Here is an 18,749-nt window from a genome sequence, read left to right as displayed (position 1 = left end):
CCTATGATAGATTTATATATTTTATTGCAATGGATACTTACATCGTCAACTTGCTGTTCCAACTTTGACTTGGCCTTGGTGAGTGTATTGACTTTGTCTTCCTCAGCTTGCAAGTCATCCAGTGTCTGCTGGTGGGCTTCTTGTAGAGCTTTCTTTTCCTTTGTTAACTTGACAATGCTTTCATCAAGGGTGGCCATTTCCTCTGTAAGGTTCTTGACCTGTTTGCAAAAATGAGTGTATAAATTCTCCTGGTATCTACCATTTGTAACATCACTTGGATGAATCAATTATTTTGACATGGCTCAGAAAAACACTTGCATTTTGCCTTTCTATAAAATTGACAATAGGTAAAGTCACCATGATCTTACCAGACCATAGGGCTGCTCTTTCATTAGAGAGAGTCAACTGGTGATGTTTTAACCTAAGTGTCACCACATCCCAGGTGAGGGGAGATGTTGAGAAGAATGTAACCTCATGGTAACCTCAGCCGGTCTGGAAACTGAACCCATACGGGTAGCATCATTGGTATTACAAACTGGCTGTCCAATCAACTGACTTAAATGACCCCCTAAATTGGCAATATGATCACTATATATTTGAAAAAAAAATAAGACACTCAGTACGTGCAAAACAATTTTAAATTTGCATGTATTCATACCTTGTTTTCTGTAGCATGTTTCTCCTTTTCAACTTTGGCTAAAGTAAGCTCCAAGTCATCGATATCTTTTTTCAGTTCTGAGCACTCATCTTCCAATTTTCTTTTCTTGGCAGTAAGCTCAGCATTTATTTCTTCTTCATCCTCTAGCCTTTCATTTGCTTCTTTAAGTTTAGCCTCAAGCTGAATTTTATTTTTAATGAGCCCCTCGCATCTTTCTTCAGCATCTGCCAATGTTTCACTTTCCTGACAGATAAAATGTGCATGCTTAATAACAAAGGTCATGAGATATGTAAATTTTGCGGAATGCAACCTAGGACAGTGGGCTGGATTTTTATTTCTGGTGGGGAGCTAACATAAGATTTTCTGACCACATATCAGTACTGGATGTAATTTCAAAGTGGTCCAAAGAGGGTTGGTATGGTAGAGAATGGGTGAGAGAGGAATATGGCAAATTCAGATTGAATGGAAATGAGGTCATTATTGTGGTTGATTACTTATCTGATAGATACTAATGACACTAAGATAATAGCACAGTACAGTCAAGTGATGTTGAAGTAATAATCTACCATGATCAAATTAATGATGGAATAGGATCAATTGTCCAAATGGCCTTCTGCTCCTGTTCCTGTGTTCCAGTGGAAGAAAAAGGAGATAAGTGGCCGGGCAGAGCAGGCACTTGTGAAAGAACTACACTGTGACTGACTGATAGAGGATTTTAGAGGCAGTGGCCATGTTACATGCGAAGCATTCTATTTCCTGCAATAGGACTCCTGTTATATGACAAACTGGCATTCTTAGGGAGCTTACTATTCATGCACCATGTAGAGACCCTATAAACACACCTTTGTTGTCTCCCAGCCTTCATTGCTTAGCACTATAACCCTCGAGATCAAGAATCTGCCATTATTGCTGCTGGGGTTCCTCATGATTGATGTACAATTCTTAGAAGCTTGTTCTTAATTCCAGTAATGGCTTTGCCTGCCTCCAGCAGCATTATCATGTTTTTTTCTGCACTCACTGCTCTCCCCCATGATCTATGATGACTCATTTCTCACTATACTGGCCACAACTGACCCAACTTGCATTGATTACACTCTGTAAGAGCACTGAAAACACTGTCTGTTCTGTGCTTATGCAGGATGTCATCCTTGAGATCTCCTCTTTTTATACAGTGTTCTGAATAACATCTGTCCATCAGAGTGTACCTTTGCCTCACGGATCAGCTTTGAGACCCTTTGTGTCTCTTGCTTCCTCTAAGGAATTATAATTGACCCATCAGCAAGTTGACAGTTTGATCATTGGTATGCTTGATTACAGAGAGACCATTTTCAGGAAGCTAGCCAATTCTACCCACTTTTCAACAATCAACAGTAAGTCAGAAACTTCTTAGGAATCCATCATGCCATGTGGTGGTGAGATTTCAAGTGTCTGTCTTCGTTCCCACCTCTGACATGCTACAAAAATTTGGTCCAACATGTTACTAATCTGAGAGAGAGAGCTAGAAACAAGAACAATGTTTCAAATAAGCTGAATTATGCCAACATATTTGGGCATATATATTATTTGGTTTCAATTTTAATTCATTGTATTATAGCACTTTTTATTGGCTCATCGTAACAAATATATCAAGACCTCTTTTTACTGATATTAAAGTTTCAATTCTGAGGTCTAAATTTCATTTCAACAAGAAATTGGAATTAAACTGCACTCATACTGTTATCTTTACTGCATTTAGCACCAAATTGCACATAATTTAGCATTAACTGGCAATATTTCTATACAAATTTAAAACAATGGCTGGCCTCCAAAATACCAAAAGGTCAGAAATAAAGAGGTCACAAGCTGGTTTCAGCGCTGAAAGCTGGAGTAGAGTAAGACCATAAGATGTAGTTGCAAAACTGGGGTGTTCAACCCAATGAGTCTGCTCTGCCATTTGGCTGATGTGTTTCTCAACCCCATTCTCCTGCCTTCTCCTTCTTACTCTTGAACTCCTTACTAAACAGTAAAAGGGCTTCATTCATTAATGCTTCAAGTGTGTGAAAATAATACCCAAAAGTATTTATTGTCCTACATGATGAGTGCAAAGTTTCATTGAGAAACTATGGAAGTTTAAATATTTATTAAATTCAGTAAAAGTTGAATTATCTAAGTAACAATGACTGCACTGAATTATTTTATCAAGAATTGTGATCAGGATTTTGTAGAGGTTAGAGGAGTCTTTAAGAGTGAGATTGCTGCTTCTCCATGAGTGGAAAAGCACCCAGGAACAAGTGGCAATCTGGCAGTTAATTTGTCATCCAATGGGCTTCTTCATGATTCAAGTCCAGGGATAGTGAGGCCTTGCCCTGTTTGAAGCACCTGTCAATTAGAGGCTGGCAACCATTGTGAGAAACTATTACCAAGGCAGGACGCAGATGATGGAGTGGGCAATGTAGGGAGAAGAGAGAGAGGGAGTCAGAGGCAAGGGTGGGGGTGATGATTTCAGTGCCAACCCAATAATCCTCATTCATGCCCCAAGTTACTGGGTTAAATTCAATTATTAATTGACCATTTAAGTATCTTTATTGGTGACGGTTGATCATGGATCTTCCTGCCCACACCTAATTGCTGAGGTGGTGCCTGGTGGCAACCCACCGAATTATTTGCTCTTTTCAACACCTATCCACCAGTCCTATGGGGGGAGGGGGGAGTTCCTGAAATTCAGACTTGATTTATATGAAAATTGCTGTAATCAGAAAGCGTACCGACTGAACTTGAAGAACTAGGTCATTTTTTTCTTGTATCAGTGTCACCATTTTCTCCTCCAATTCCTTTCTTCTTGCTTCAGATTTAGCTAGTTCTTCTTTAGTCTTTTCAAACTCCACTTTCATATTCGCCATTTCCTTTTCAGATTCAGCGCTCTTTAAAAGAGGCTTGATCTTGAAGAACAGTTTCATCCATGGCCAGTGCTTGACATTCATGAATGCACGGATGTTGTACTGCAGGGTAAAGACAGATTCCCTGAAGGTGAAAATGACAAAGTTAATTGTATAAACAATATCTATACATGATTTACTTACTTTTCCATCTCTTAATACAAAACATACCAGAAAGATGTAAATTAACTTTACCTTCTCTCCATCATTTTCTTGAATTCAACTCTCATGAGAAATCCACGGCTAACAGCTTGTATGCGGGTAACAAGTTCTGCTAACTTGTCATCTCTCATCTCTTCAAGAAGACCAAGGAGACCAGCTTTGAAAAACACCTTTAATGAAACAAATGTTTTCAAGTGGTGACAAAGTCTATTAATCACATGGTAAAGTACTGGACACATTTTTAAAACAGTCACTGACCTTAGTATGACCAAACTTATACTGTGTGTGATCAACATCGATGGAGCCCAAGAGTTTTTCAGAAGCTTTCTTGCTGTCAATGAATTGTCCTTCAGGAATTGCACTTGCATTCAGAATCCTGTATCTGTTATGTTTAATGTTTGAGAATTTTAAGAAGTGTAGCTCCATGTTAATTTTCATCGAATCATTGTGCATTTACACAACTTCTTACCTTTGTTTAAAGTCACCATACAGAATTCTACTTGGAAATCCCTTTCTGCAGATTCTGATTCCTTCAAGTACACCATTACACCTGAGCTGGTGCATAACTAAGTGATTATCCATAGCGCCTAAAAAAATGGAAGGAATAGTGGTGATAATTTTTATTTCAGCTACATTTTTATTCCAATAATCAATGTGTAATCGAAATTTATAGGTGAATAGGAAAAGATCAAAGAAAAGTAAATTCTGTAGTCTGCTCCAAGATTTATTTGAGTTCTAATACAGGATATTTGAACTACCTGGAGTCTTTGTCTCATTTGGAATTATGCAGCGCACAAAATGTGGGTGAGTAGACCTCAAGTTAGTCATCAGTTTATTCAGGTTTTCCTGTAGAAGACAATTTATCTTCATTATTTTTGAGGCATTTCCATTAATCCGTGTTTACCATTATGCTCTATTGATAGAAATGTATGGGGGCATTTGAATCAGCAGGTAATCTACCTTAACTTGCTTTTTTTTTTGTTTCCAACACACTGCCATCAACCTGGGAAAATTATAACAGCTTTCCAAGAATGATGCTCCATTCTAGTTCCTCAATTAGAGTAGCAAGATGTTGAAACACATATATTTTTCACTCATTAAAAGGGCCATCATGGACCTGATGGGACCCCTATTTGTTTCTTTATTATATAGAAAATGGAAATAGGTGTAGACCACTCAGCCCTTCAAACCTGCTCCTGTATTCAATGTAATCAAGGCTAATCATCTAAGTTCGTGCTGAGTTCCCACTTTCTTCCCATGCTTTCAGATCATTTAGCTCTAATGACTTTATCCAACTCATTCCTGAAAACATTCAATGCTTTGACCCTAACTGGCCTAAGAGAACTCCACACACTCACCAGACTCTAGGGGAATAAATTTATTCTCAGTTTTAAATTACCTATCCTATATTCTTCAACTGTGATCTTGTGGCCACAACTGTTAATTAGACATGCCATGTGTCACTAGCAAGCCAGCATTTGTTATCCATCCCTAATTGTCCTTTACTTAAGAAGCTTGCTAGGTTATTTCAGAGGGCAGTTGAATTAAGAATACAGTGGATCTAAAGTCATAGATATGGATGACAAGCTTGCATCTTGAAAAGACATTTGTTACAGCAAGCATGGTCACTATTACTGAGAAAAACATTCAATTCTAGACTTTATTAATTGAATTTAATTCCACAATCATTAGTGGAACTTGAATTTCAGTCCTCAAAGCGATAGGCTCAGTCTCTGGAATAGTTGTCTGGGATTGTACCCCAACACCATTTCCCCTGGGAGAATACTTCTTGGAAGTAATCACTTCATGACTAAATCATGCAGTTCTAATATATTAAAAAGAAACATACCCTAAACAAAGCCGAGACAGTCTGAAAAGATGAACCCTTCTTTTTGCCTCCCTTCTTGCCAGTTTCAGCTGCAAGGTAATATTTTCAGCAATTAGTAATGGAAAACTTTTGAACAAAATATTCTCAAAATTGATGATCAAATCATACCTTCTGCAGAATGACCAGCGTAAAGTGTTTGCAACAGTTTCAGAGAAGACTTCTGATATAGACCAATAACAGTTTCATTCAGTGGGTCCTTGTTCTTTTCCAGCCAACCAGTGACGTTATAGTCAACAGTGCCAGCATAGTGGACTAAGGCAAAATGAGCTTCAGCCTTGCCCTTAGCAGGCTTGGGTTTCTGGAAGTTCTTGCTTTTTCCAAGGTGCTGATCATATAGCTTATTTTTGAAAGTGAGATCTGAAGCCTTGGGAAACATGCACTCCTCTTCCAGGATTGAGAAAATACCCATGGGCTGTTAATTGAAGTAAAAGAAGAATGAATAAAGTGTACCAGATGTCCATTCAATTATATGGCAGCTACAATCATATTATATGTTCATTGTTAGCATCAATCCTCTATCAATCTTAATGTCCTCACCTTTTCAATGAGCTCAATGCAAGCAGCCAGATCCATACCAAAATCAATGAATTCCCATTCAATTCCTTCTTTTTTGTATTCTTCTTGTTCCAGAACAAACATGTGGTGGTTGAAGAACTGCTGCAGTTTCTCATTAGTGAAGTTGATACATAACTGTTCAAAGCTGTTATACTGCATAGTATAGAACAATTAAAAGAGATAATCAGTCACTGAATTGTCCACTTTGTTTTTAAAACAGCATAATGAATATAAGCACCACTTATATGGACGGAGAATATATTATTTTTATAAAATGTGACAAATCCCTGTCATTTTTTTTCCCTTTTCATATCTATACATACATACTAATATTGAAAATTGCCTATGTAAATTTTGCAGCCTGTAATTACACCCTACACCAGTGGAGGTGCTATAGCACCACTGTTGCGGTTATTGGGTGAGAGATTTACACATCAGTCCCACTATAATTGTGAATTTAGAACTTTATAATATGATATATTTATTTGTATATGAAAATAACAACAGAATGTAGACTAAATTAGACTTTTAGATCAGGTCAAATGATCCCTTGCCCTCTAACTTTGAATCTGCAGTCTCCTTTTTATGATTATAAAATTGGTTGGTAATTCGTTAAAAATAGTACAGCACAACTTATTAATGTGTTATAAAAGTTCATATTGAACTATTAAAATGAAAACAACCTATGTAAACGTGTCACTATGTAAAGAAATAAACATTTTCCATTTGATATTTATGGTACGTTACATGACTTCAGCATATTTTAAAGTGACATCAGAAATAATTAACTGTTTTTGAATGCAGCCACTGTTTTAATGCAGGAAACATGGCAAGCACTTTTGTAGAGTGCATGGTCACACAAGCAGGAATGACCGACAATCCACACTGGTCATTGGATCAGGCAACTAATAAGAATCTTCTGCTGTTCTTTGATAATAATGGAAAGTTTTACATCTACCTAAGAGATCAAAAGAGGGTCACCATTTAATGTCTTATCTGAAAAAGAGCACAGTGTTCTCTTCATACTGAAATGTCAGCCTTGATTATCAAGTCTCCAAAATTGTGCTAGAACACCTATGTTCTAGTTCATAGATGGGAATGCTGCTAGTGAACCATAACTGACACCACTGACTCCCTTACTCCAAGTGGAACAATTGAAATGTCACTAGTGGCAGGAGGGTACAATTACACTAAGGCAAGTTTGCATAAATAGTTTTCATTTTAACTCTGTCAGCTGGAGCACACAGTGGGTATTAACTTGTCATTCAGAAAATACCAACTAGCATCATCATAATACACGTAATTTAGATATTCCTCAAAAATAATGTAATGTCTCTTACATCAAAGATTTCAAAACCAGCAATGTCCAGCACACCAATGAAAAACTGTCTGGGCTGTTTTGTGTCCAATTGCTGATTAATACGAAGCACCATCCACAAGAACATTTTCTCATAGACTGATTTTGCAAGGGCACCAACAGCATTGTTTACCTATCAAGACAAAGCACAGATCAGTGACAGAATGTACATCAGAACACTAAGAAGCAATTTCACCAGAAGGACATCAGAAGTGAAAACTGTACCTGCTGTACGGTCTGACCTTTTGTCACAAATTCATTGCCAACCTTTACTCGTGGATAACACAAAGATTTGAGTAAATCAGCAGAATTGAGACCCATCAGGTAAGATGCTTTGTCAGCAACTAACAAGGAGAAAAGTGGTTCAGTCATACTGTAAAGTGAATGAAACCGACTATTATGTTTGTACCAGCCATTTGACAGGATTATTACACTGTCTTGTACTTACAGCTTTGGAAATATTTCCCTTTCTTGCAATTATATAATAACATTTTGAAAAATATTGTTGCATTTTCTTACATCACTGCACGGAATATGCATTCCAGATTTAAAAGTTTACTCTCAACAAACAAATTCTCTTCTACTCATTTCATCTCTATGTATTTTACCAATTTGACCTTTGGTTAGAAAATATTCTGCTCCTTGATTTTGAGCATTTGTACCAAAACTTCATTTTTTCTGTTCTTTGGAAACAGAAAATACTGGAAATACTTGACAGCTTTGGCAGCTATCAGAGAAAGTGAAATGCAGCCCATTGGCAAAGTCTTCCAGTCCCAAAGGTGGACAGCATTAACATGGGAAAGCAACATAATTAGACTTGAAGTTAGCATATATGCCCTGTCTTGATCTCACCACCACTTGAATTAAGTTCTAGGTGGAAAGAGCCAACTTTCCAGCACCGCACCAATTGACATTACTTAACAATTAATAGAGAGCATTCCTGCCTAGCAGCAATTATCTCAGCTTAAATAGAACAAAACAGAGGAGGTCCACCCAACTGAGAAACTAATCTGAGCAAGCTATCATTGAACTGGGGTCTCTCTATCTGCCATAATTTGTCAAACCTGATTTGTGTTGGATTTCCCCTGTTTTCCTTTCCTGTAACTATTTTGTTCAATTTCTAAGTGTCTTCTTGGATCCATGTCACTTATTGAGTTAGGATTCTCATTGATGTGTGCAGATTATTTCATGCCCTCCCCTCACCTCACCTCGCCCCTCTGGAATATCCATTCAATTCTCAGGATTTTCTAATTCTGGTTTGGAGTTCCTGTATCAAGCCTATTTTCCCTATCTCTCTCAAGACTTTTAAAGATGCCAACCTTTGTGGATAACACAAAGCTTTGAATAAATCAGCAGAATTGAGACCCATCAGGTAAGATGCTTTGTTGGCAATTAAAAAGGAGAAAAGTGGTTCAGTCATACTGTAAGATAAATGAAACCAGCCATAATGCTTATGCCAGCCATTTAAAAGGATTATTACACTGTCTTGTACTTTTAAAACCTACCTCTTTGACTGAGCTCCTCAACATGGTTTATGTAAAATTTTAATTGATAAAGCACCAGTGAAACACATCAAGATTTCTAACACATACAAAGCTCCTAATTTTCTTTTATAATTTAAAAGTTGAGGATTACCCCTGAACTTGCACAATAGCAATTGAGATGGATTAGGACAAGCCCCAAGGAAATCCAATTTCAGAGTTATCACTAGAATGTTACTGATGCAAAATAGTGCTTTATTAAATTTCCATCCTTGTTTTTACTCAAAATGAGAGAAACCACAGTCTAGAACTAGTAATTCACAAGCTTGACCAGCATAAAATGTATGTGAAGCATAGGTGGAACTATATCAATCATTGTTACTGGGAGCAATTGGATGTGATGAATTAATAATATTACTGAAACAAGTTGCAACATTGTGTATTGATTAAGTTGTTTCCTTGTATGTACATATATAATACATAAGATCAATGAGGCTACAGAAGGAACCTTCTTTAATGTAGCAAATTATAAGATCTGGAAAGTCCTGGTTGTGTGTAAGTTGTTGAAGCAGATTCAGTGATAATTTTCAAAGTAATTAGACAAAAGAATTGAAGGGAATATATTCAATGGGTCATGAGGAAAGAGCAAGGGTGGCAGTATCAATGATCCAACAAATTAATGCGAGGCCAAATGGCCTCATTACACAAGAATGCACAAAATGTTGCGCTGCCGTGTAAAGTGATTAATATGGTAGCATATCACTTCATGAATTCTTCATACATAATGCAGCGCCAGTAAAACATTTGTGATCCCTTATTTTATTAGAATTTGTCATTACATGTAGCTCAGAACAGCTTAGTGTGGTCTCAATGATAAGGAAACATGGGAATAATATCCACCAATATGGTCAGGTGAATTGGCCATGCTAAATTGCCCGTAGTGTTAGATAAGGGGTAAATGTAGGGGTATGGGTGGGTTGCGCTTCTTCGGGTCGGTGTGGACTTGTTGGGCCGAAGGGCCTGTTTCCACATTGTAAGTAAGTAATCTAATCAATAGTACAGATTTGACGGAAGTTCACTTCTCCAAACAAAAGATATGGTTATGTTCCATTACCAATGTAACAACAAAAGAGTGTGTCAAGCTAGGCACTAATGAGATTCTATCCCTCAGTCGTATACCTGTGCAAATTTAATTTCCAATTCTGCATCATGCTAATATTTTGAGATGCAAGACACATCATTATGCTTTATAACATTCCTCATGATGTTCAATTGCTTTCATGTTACCTTCAGTGCCATCGGGTTCTGCTTGTTCCTCTCGTTGTTTCTGCTTGAACTTTAGGTTGCCATAGTGCATTACTGCACCGGTAAGTTTGTAGATGCCTGTTTTCTCTTCACTTGTAAAGCCCAAAACGTCAATGGCTTCCTAGAAACCAACAAAAATAATCAGTAACATGACAGTACTCTGAAAATGGATAGAAATTTGAAATTCACAAACCGAGTATTAACTTACATCAGTGGCCATCAGTTCCTCCTCATCATTGATACTGGCAACAGTGATCTCCCCCTGGCTAACAAAATGGAAGTCGTAGGGGTTGGTGGTAATGAGTAACATTTCTGAAATCAAATAACAGCAGCACATTAATTGGTGAATTTTAAATATTTTTATTTTAGTAATAAATGAACTTAAAATCTACTATTAAAAAAACAAAAGTTAGTGAAAATTTCAATTAGGTTAATCTCCAGATCTCTTACCAATAAGTTCTGGCTTTTTGTTGCATGTAACCTGATAGAAAATGTGATAGCTTCTTTCAGCTTTTAACTGGAATGTAACTCTGGATTTCTCCAGGAGATCTGTATTTGAAACATTAGAGTTCATTAGGAATATTGCCCCTTAATAAATTAATTGGAGCATTTAAAACTTTTATTAGTACATATGAGACTGATAAGTACTTACAAGTTTCAATATCAGCAGAGGCCAGTTTTCCTGTTGCTCCAAAGTGAATTCTGATGAATTTACCCTTTGAAATAGAATTTCAGAAACATAGCTGAACTCTTTGAGAGATGTTTCACAAAATGAGTATTAAATGTGCTTTAAAGGTTTTTGTTTAATTTATTTCCTATTGTTTAGCATATTTAAAATTGACTTTTAATATGTTATACTGGTGCTGCCCAAACACTCACAAAGCGAGACGAGTTGTCATTTCTCACTGTCTTGGCATTACCAAAAGCTTCCAGCAGAGGGTTAGCCTGGATGATTTGATCCTCCAGAGTTCCCTAGAAGTATATTTGATAAGTGTTAATAATGAAGCAACTAATTTGTTGGATGAAAACAATATGAACACAATAATGTTTAACTAGTATGACATCAAAGCTGAATTTTGTTAGAACAATATAATTACAGTGTGCTTTGTTGGAGAAGTTTCAAAGTTGTGATAGTCAATGGAAATAAACAGTATATTTCAGAGAGAAGAGAGAAAATGTTGGAGAAATTCAGCAAGTCTGGTAGAATCTGTGAAGAGAGAAAATTAGAGTTAATGTTTTGTTCTGAAATACCTTCTGAAGCAGTGTCGTATCAGACTCAAAACATTAACTCTATTCCCTTCTCCACAGATGCTGCCAGATCTGCTGACTTTCTTCAGCATTTTCTATTTCTATTTCAGATTTCCTGCATCTGCATGCTTTGCTTTTATATGCAGTTGAGTGCAGTTGAGAGGTCTAGCAAGAAGTCACTTGGAGATGTAAGAAATTTGGAACAGGGAAGAGAAGAATTCTTTTCACTGAAAAAGCTGTGGGACTGCATTGGCATTCTCAAGTATCTAATTACAGCTAAGGAACCACTTGCAATTACGTCTTGTCACACACACATATACACACACACACACACACACATCTCTGCATTTTCCCAGCTGGGATCTACCCTTGGTTCCCTTCTTATTCTCATCTGTCTATTGGCCCTTGATATCATTTAAATGTACCATTTTAATGGTCACCTTTACACTCAGGACATCCAGTTCTACCTTGGCACTGCCTGTCTTGATCCCTCCACTTTTGCTCATTTATCAAGCTACTTATCTGACATTCAGCATTAGACTTCTCTTTCCCCCTGGTAACTGTGACCTTGTCATTATATTTGATCTTAAGGTGAACTTTTGACCATATTTTGACACCATCATTAACACCACCAGATTCCACCTCCATAACTTCATCAACATTGTCCCTGTCTCAGCTCATCTTTTGTTCAAATAATAATTCTTTCCTTTCTAAACTCTGGGCACAAGTCTTTCAGTGCACTCCTGGTACATTCCCCACATTCTCTGAAGCTTGAGGTCAGCAAGTAATTAAACAGGTCAATGATATACTGTTCTTTATTATGAGAAGAACTGAAAATAAGAATAAGCGTGTATGCTTCAGTTGTACAGGGCATTGGTGAAACCACATCTTGAATAATATACTATGTGCAGTTTCAGTCTCCTGATTTAAAAGTAGTCTGTAAATGCATTGGAGGTAGTTCAGAGGAGGTATATTCAATTGATACTTGGAGTGATCAGATTGGACAGTTTAGGCTTACTTTCACTGGAGTTTAGAAGAGTGAGAGGTAATTTGACTCAAATATTTAAGATCCTAAATTGTTTTGACTAGGTAAATTTGGAATGGGTTTTCCTCTTGTGCATTAGTCCAATCCTGTTTTAAAATGAAGGATCATACTTTAGGACAAAAATGGAGTGCAAGTTTTTCAATCAGAGAGTTGTGATTTTCAAGCTTCTGAGTCTATGGAGGCACAGAGGCAAGTAATGGAATACAGATAGACTCCTGTAAGGCTGACAAATTAAAGTTTTTATAGGAGGTAAATGGGAGTGTGGAATTCAAAACAAAAAGAGATGAATCGTGATCTTATTGAGTGGCAGCGCACTCTTGAAGGGCTGAATGATCTGCTTCTAATTCATATGCCCATTCACACATTGACTAAGATGTTGCTGCCCTATTCAATTCCATTCATTTTCCTCACCTGTGTTCAGTAACCTGCATTGACTCCTCCCTAAAAAAAGCCTTGATGTTAAAATTCTCATCAATATGTTCAAGTTCCTTCATGGTTTTGTCCCTCTCAATTCTCTAATGTCCTGTGGTCCAGCAAAACTCTTGAGATACCTGTGCTTATCTAATTTTGAGCTTTTCAGCATCTCTGATTGTAATTACTCCAAAACTGGTGGCTATGCATTCACTTGCCTAGATCATAAACATCAAATCTCAACTTGCATCTTTCAGCTTCCATAAATCATTTTCTCATTTAAAAGATTATTTAAAACCTAATCTCATTGACCAAGCATTTGCTCACCTGATCTAACATCTTTATTTGTATTCAGAATCATGTTTTGTTTTATTATGCTCTTGAGAAGCACCCTAGAATGTCTTGTCATGATAAAAGTATTACTAATTGCAAGTTGTGGTGGATTCCAAGTTAACACCTAAGAATAGAGTTGCTAAATAATTGATTACATAGGTAGTTGAGGAAAAGTGCAAGATAAGAAATAGGAGTGGGATTAGACGTTGTGAATCTTTTCACCACTTAATATAATCTTGGCTAATTCATGGCTTCAACTCTAATTTCTCCTTCTCCCCCTCAATTTCTGGTCCTTGCATTTCTTGCTATATCGAGAGAGCAACTACTTGTCTATCTCAACCTTAAATGCATTCAACAATACCACATCTATAATCATTTGGCATAGAGAATTCCAAAGATTCACAGCTCTCTGAATAAAGTCATTTCTTCTTATCTCAGCCCTAAACGATCAACCCCATATCTTGAGATTATCTTTTCCAGCTCTACATTCCCCAAACTAGGAATTTAATGAAATAGTAACAAATAGAATGCACAAGCCTTTGACAATTGCTTCTCTGGGTGATAGTCTCTGACAGGAGCTAATTAGACCCAATAGAACATTTCTATGCTGTAAATTTAATGTAATTTTATCTAAAATATGAAGCAAAGGCCTTGGTTTAATTGCATCCAAATATATTTTCTGAGGGGCTAAACTGCTGATAATGCTCCAGTGCCAGCAAATTATTACAAAAAGTCACCCTTATATTATCAACAAATGATTTGCTGACTTTTTATAACTGAATATTAGGGCTCTCTTCATTTTAACCATTCATTTAGAACTTGTTGATTTACTTTAAGTGAACCTGCAGTTTGCTCCTTCTTCTTGGCATCACTACTGGCCGCAACTGAGGCAAAGTACTGGATGACACGTTTCGTGTTCACAGTCTTCCCAGCACCGGATTCTCCACTAAGGACAGAACAGAGAACTGTGAAAATATTTAAGAGTTTTCATTTCAAAATCAAAAGTACTGTAAGGTTCAGGTGCTAAACATGTACATAAGCTTAACAATCTTACGTGATCAGAATGGACTGATTTTCACGGTCTGGAAACAGAAAAAAGACCACCATTAGTATTTCTGATGTCCTCCATTGCATTGCTTATTAGGATAGGGCATAATCAAAACATGTAGCTTTTGGAATGCTGCTACTGTCTAATCCTAAAAGTATTGATATATGCATGTAAATTTTGCTTTACCTCTGCACTAGTCTAAGACACTGTTATTCCTTACAACTGCAGGTAACATTAGGAAAGTAGGTGAGCCAAACAATGAAAAAAGAGCAATGGGTTCTATGACTAAATAATTTAAATTGCAGAAGAAGCTGAAACAAAAGAACAGAACAAGCAAGCAGGGATTGCTTCAGTCCCATGGAAACCAAAGTTAAGTGCCATAGATATGATAAGAAGTAAAAGCAAATTGCTTTTAGATAGAATTATGAGGCCACCATGGACACTAAATGCCTATAGTGGAAAGCATCCCCTCTGTATATCCCTTTATATTGCCACAGCTGCACTGATAATAGCCACAGGAGTAGGAAAATAAGTGGTAATAGAAGTTATCAGACTGAAGCTATAGCAAAGCAAGGCCTTGACTGCATGCTATCCTATGACTAGTGAATGAATGTCACTAAAAGACCAGTCTTGTAAAAGGTAGGAGCTTTGGATGACAGATTGGGGTATAAAAATGGAGTCCAAGCAATGGAGCCAGGGTAGATTATTTCAGGAGACAGTCAGCAGAGACACTCGGACTTTGAGCCACAGAGTGCTATGAAAAGATATAAAAGAGACCTAAGGGGCAACTTTTTTCACACAGAGGGTGGTACATGTATGCAGTGAGTTGCCAGAGGAAAGGGGTGAGGCTACTACAATTATAACATTTAAAAGGCACCTGGATGGGTATATGAAGAGGAAGGGTTTGGAGGGATATGGGCTGCATGCTGGCAGGTGGGACTAGATTGGATTGGGCTATCCTGTCCACGAGTTGGACCGAAGCATCTGTCTCCGTGCTCTACATCTCTATGACTGTATGATTCTAAGTCATTTAGAAGGGTATGCGAATATTTCCAGTGAGGTGCAGACATTTATCCCCAAACCTTTTCATTTATTTTAATCAACTTGTTCAGACATATAATAGTATACCTTTAAGGCAGCTAGGACGTGAACCTGGACCTTTTGACCCAGAAGTAAGATCATCATTGTTGCACCACAAGATCCTATTGTCTTAATGCAAGTCCTGAATGGTAAGTTTCTTCTGGTATATTTTAATTTTTGTTACAGTGCTCCTTAGCTGTTGACATGAATTATTTTTGAAAAGTTGATAGCGGCATTGATAATGAAGTTTCCAACTCACCAGTTTGCATGAACTGATAGGCGTTATCAGAGATGGAGAAGATGTGGGGAGGAGCTTCTTGACGCTTCTTGCCCCTGTAACCGGCCACGACTTCGGGATTGTACACGGGCAACCACTTGTAGGGGTTCACCGTGACACAGAACAGCCCAGAGTAGGTCTAAATTCAGAGAATCGAAGGGCATTAGAAATTCTGCAACATTCTGAGCAATAAATAACATTTCTGCTGTTACTTCTGAGGGAGATGGCTTCGCTTACATAGATCATCCAAGCTGCGTAACGCTCTTTGAGGTTAAACAGCACAGCTGGTTCACTCAGATGAGTCATCATGGCCATATCTTCGATTTTATCGAATTTCGGAGGGTTCATGGGAAAGACTTCATCTTCTTTCACAGTTACAGTCTGCAAAATGACCCGTAGATCTTTAGTCACGTTCTTAAAACAAAATAATTGTTAAAGTTTGTTTTCTAAAGCTACACTTTTCTGAAACACACACCTGCTTATTTATGGTTTCAACGACCACTTTCCCACCTTCCTTGCTCTTGATGGTGCCTTTGATGAACTCCTCTTTCGGGTCCACACAGAAGCAAGCAGTCTTCGCTTCGAAGGGTCGATTTTGGGCTTCAATCCGTTCTTTCTCCGGCTTTCGAAGATAAATCGCCGCCTCCCCAAAAACGGCCATCTCTGCGTCTGAGCTCATGATTGCAGTTCACTGCAGAAAACAGAATTTAAATTATTATTGGAAGATAGTTTATGTAATGATTCTACGATAACTGTACATCTGTGTGTACGTTTTACACTGCATCCCATCACAAAGCCAGACACCTTCAAGTCAACAGGGTTATCTCTGCACGCCCAACCCAAATAAAACCAAATGATTCTTTTGTTGCCCGCTGCTGTGTGAGATAAGTTCTAACATCAGTCATTTGGTGGTGCAAAGTGGGTTCCACCCCAAAGTAAAACAGAGAGTCAATCAGCCTGTCAATATGTGAGACAAGACATGTCAATACGGCTCTGACAGGAGATCATGGGGTGAAGCAGATTTATTTAAGAGCCCAGGCACCCGTTTATTAACAGAGCAATTGCTGGAAAAGCTCTGCATCTGTGGAGAGAAATCAGTTATTGTTTCGGGCGAGTGACCCTTCGTCGGAACTCTCAGAATTGAAAAGGGTCACTGGACCCGAAACGATAACTCTGATTTCTCTCCGTAGATGCTGCCAGACCTGCCGAGCTTTTCCAGCACTTTCTGCTTTTGTTTCTGATTCACAGCACCCGCAGTTCTTTCGGTTTTTACCAAGTTATTAAAATTTGGTGTCAACTTTCCAGCTTGGAGTAGCAGCGGTTTGAAAATCCTTGCAATGATTAAAAATGAGTATATTGGGAATCGACTGGAGATTAAGTAAATCGTTCAGTTGTGGGGTAACTGGACTGGCAACAATAAACTGGACAGCACAAATGGAAACCACCCAGTATCAAACCTGTTGTAAACCTCCGTTTGTAACAGTGAGATACAACGGTAGTGTCACTGGCCTTGTAACGTTTTTAAAACATTTTCTTCAGAAGAAAACAGACCAATTACAGGTGGTTTAACAATTCACAATGTTTATTAAACGTACAGGGCATGTTATTATTCAGAAGGTTTTAGACCTACATTTGTACCAAGAACTCGTATAGGACTTCAACATATTTGAAATGGAAGTGCAATATTTAAGTCAACAGCTAATATATACCCAGTACACAATACACATCGCGCGATGCTGCCAATATTGGAGCTATCGTGTTTTGCAGCATGTTTGTAACTCTGGCCAGGTTGCATCTTCAGTTACAATATTCGCTGGCTACCCTACATCATTGAGTCATAGAGATGTACACGGAAACAGACCCTTCCAACTCGTCCATGCCGACCAGATATCCCAACTCAATCGAGTCCCACCTGTCAGCACCCGACCCATATCCCTCCAAACCCTTCCTATTCATATACCCATCCAGATGCCTTTTAAATATTGCAATCGTACCAGCCTCCACCACTTCCTCTGACAGCTCATTCCATACACGTACCACCCTCTGCGTGAAAACGTTCCCCTTGGGTCTCTTTTACACCTTTCCCCTCTCACTCTAAACCTATGCCCTCTAGTTCTGGACTCCCCCGACCCCAGGGAAAAGAATTTGTCTATTTATCCTATCCATGCCCCTCATGATTTTATAAACATCTATAAGGTCAGCCCCCCGACCCTCCATGGGGAAACAGCCCCAGCCTATTCAACCTCTACCTATAACTCAAATCTTCCGACCCTGGCATCCTTGTAAATCTTTTCTGAACCCTTTCAAGCTTCACAACATCCTTCCGATAGGAAGGAGACCAGAATTGCACGCAATATTCCAACAGTGGCCTAACCTATGTCCTGTACAACCTCAACATGACCTCCCAACTCCTGTGCTGAGTACTCTGACTAATAAAGGAAAGCATACCAAATGCTTTCTTCACTGTCGTGCCTAGCAATCATGTCCTGCTACTGTTACATGTACCATATTCTGAGGCATCTAGAATGCTTTCTTCATACAATTACACAGTTGCTCTTGGAATGGCGATAGGCGACAACTTGCGTCCAACAAGAATGTATTTCCAGCTGGTCACCGACACATAGTCTCTGCTCATATTCGCCGATTCCCCATATCTGCACTAAACCGTTTGTGAATACTGTCAATCAACCTGTTCGTCCTCTGGAAGCAAGTGGGCCTTCTTGCCCAGAGTCAAGGGCACTGCCACAAAAGCCCTCACAAAAGTATTTTTGTCTCTCTTTGTCCTAGTCAAGGACGTTACTGCACAACTTTGGAGTAGGTGGCACTTGAACCCGGGCCTCTCCAAATGTAACTATGTGTCATGCTAGGATTGGAACCCACATCTCCAGAAGTTTTAGCTTGGGACTTTAGATTACTAGGCTAGTGACAGCACCATTACACCAAGCCTCCACCTTTACACGTTTGACCAAATTGTTGAATGACCCTA

At 38.3% G+C, this 18,749-nt stretch overlaps 1 protein-coding gene across 1 annotated transcript in view; it reads right to left on the bottom strand.

Moving 5' to 3' along the window:
* LOC132827661 (myosin-1B) overlaps positions 1–16,442 on the bottom strand; it is a 31,030-nt gene extending 14,588 nt beyond the window's left edge. The window contains exons 1-22 of the mRNA XM_060844277.1: positions 16,239–16,442; positions 16,001–16,144; positions 15,746–15,902; positions 14,413–14,440; positions 14,190–14,304; positions 11,201–11,293; positions 10,974–11,037; positions 10,772–10,870; positions 10,530–10,633; positions 10,304–10,442; positions 7,761–7,879; positions 7,519–7,668; positions 6,161–6,331; positions 5,732–6,035; positions 5,585–5,652; positions 4,494–4,581; positions 4,205–4,322; positions 3,994–4,117; positions 3,769–3,905; positions 3,403–3,658; positions 659–901; positions 42–218 (exon numbers count right to left, since the gene is read on the bottom strand). Coding sequence (XP_060700260.1) covers positions 42–218; positions 659–901; positions 3,403–3,658; positions 3,769–3,905; positions 3,994–4,117; positions 4,205–4,322; positions 4,494–4,581; positions 5,585–5,652; positions 5,732–6,035; positions 6,161–6,331; positions 7,519–7,668; positions 7,761–7,879; positions 10,304–10,442; positions 10,530–10,633; positions 10,772–10,870; positions 10,974–11,037; positions 11,201–11,293; positions 14,190–14,304; positions 14,413–14,440; positions 15,746–15,902; positions 16,001–16,144; positions 16,239–16,442 — 3,102 coding nt within the window. The remainder of the gene's footprint in view (positions 1–41; positions 219–658; positions 902–3,402; positions 3,659–3,768; positions 3,906–3,993; positions 4,118–4,204; positions 4,323–4,493; positions 4,582–5,584; positions 5,653–5,731; positions 6,036–6,160; positions 6,332–7,518; positions 7,669–7,760; positions 7,880–10,303; positions 10,443–10,529; positions 10,634–10,771; positions 10,871–10,973; positions 11,038–11,200; positions 11,294–14,189; positions 14,305–14,412; positions 14,441–15,745; positions 15,903–16,000; positions 16,145–16,238) is intronic.
* Positions 16,443–18,749: the final 2,307 nt, after the last annotated feature.

The sequence above is a fragment of the Hemiscyllium ocellatum genome, chromosome 25 (assembly GCF_020745735.1).
Source record: "Hemiscyllium ocellatum isolate sHemOce1 chromosome 25, sHemOce1.pat.X.cur, whole genome shotgun sequence".
Taxonomy (NCBI): domain Eukaryota; kingdom Metazoa; phylum Chordata; class Chondrichthyes; order Orectolobiformes; family Hemiscylliidae; genus Hemiscyllium; species Hemiscyllium ocellatum.
This window is presented reverse-complemented; position numbering and strand designations above follow the sequence as displayed.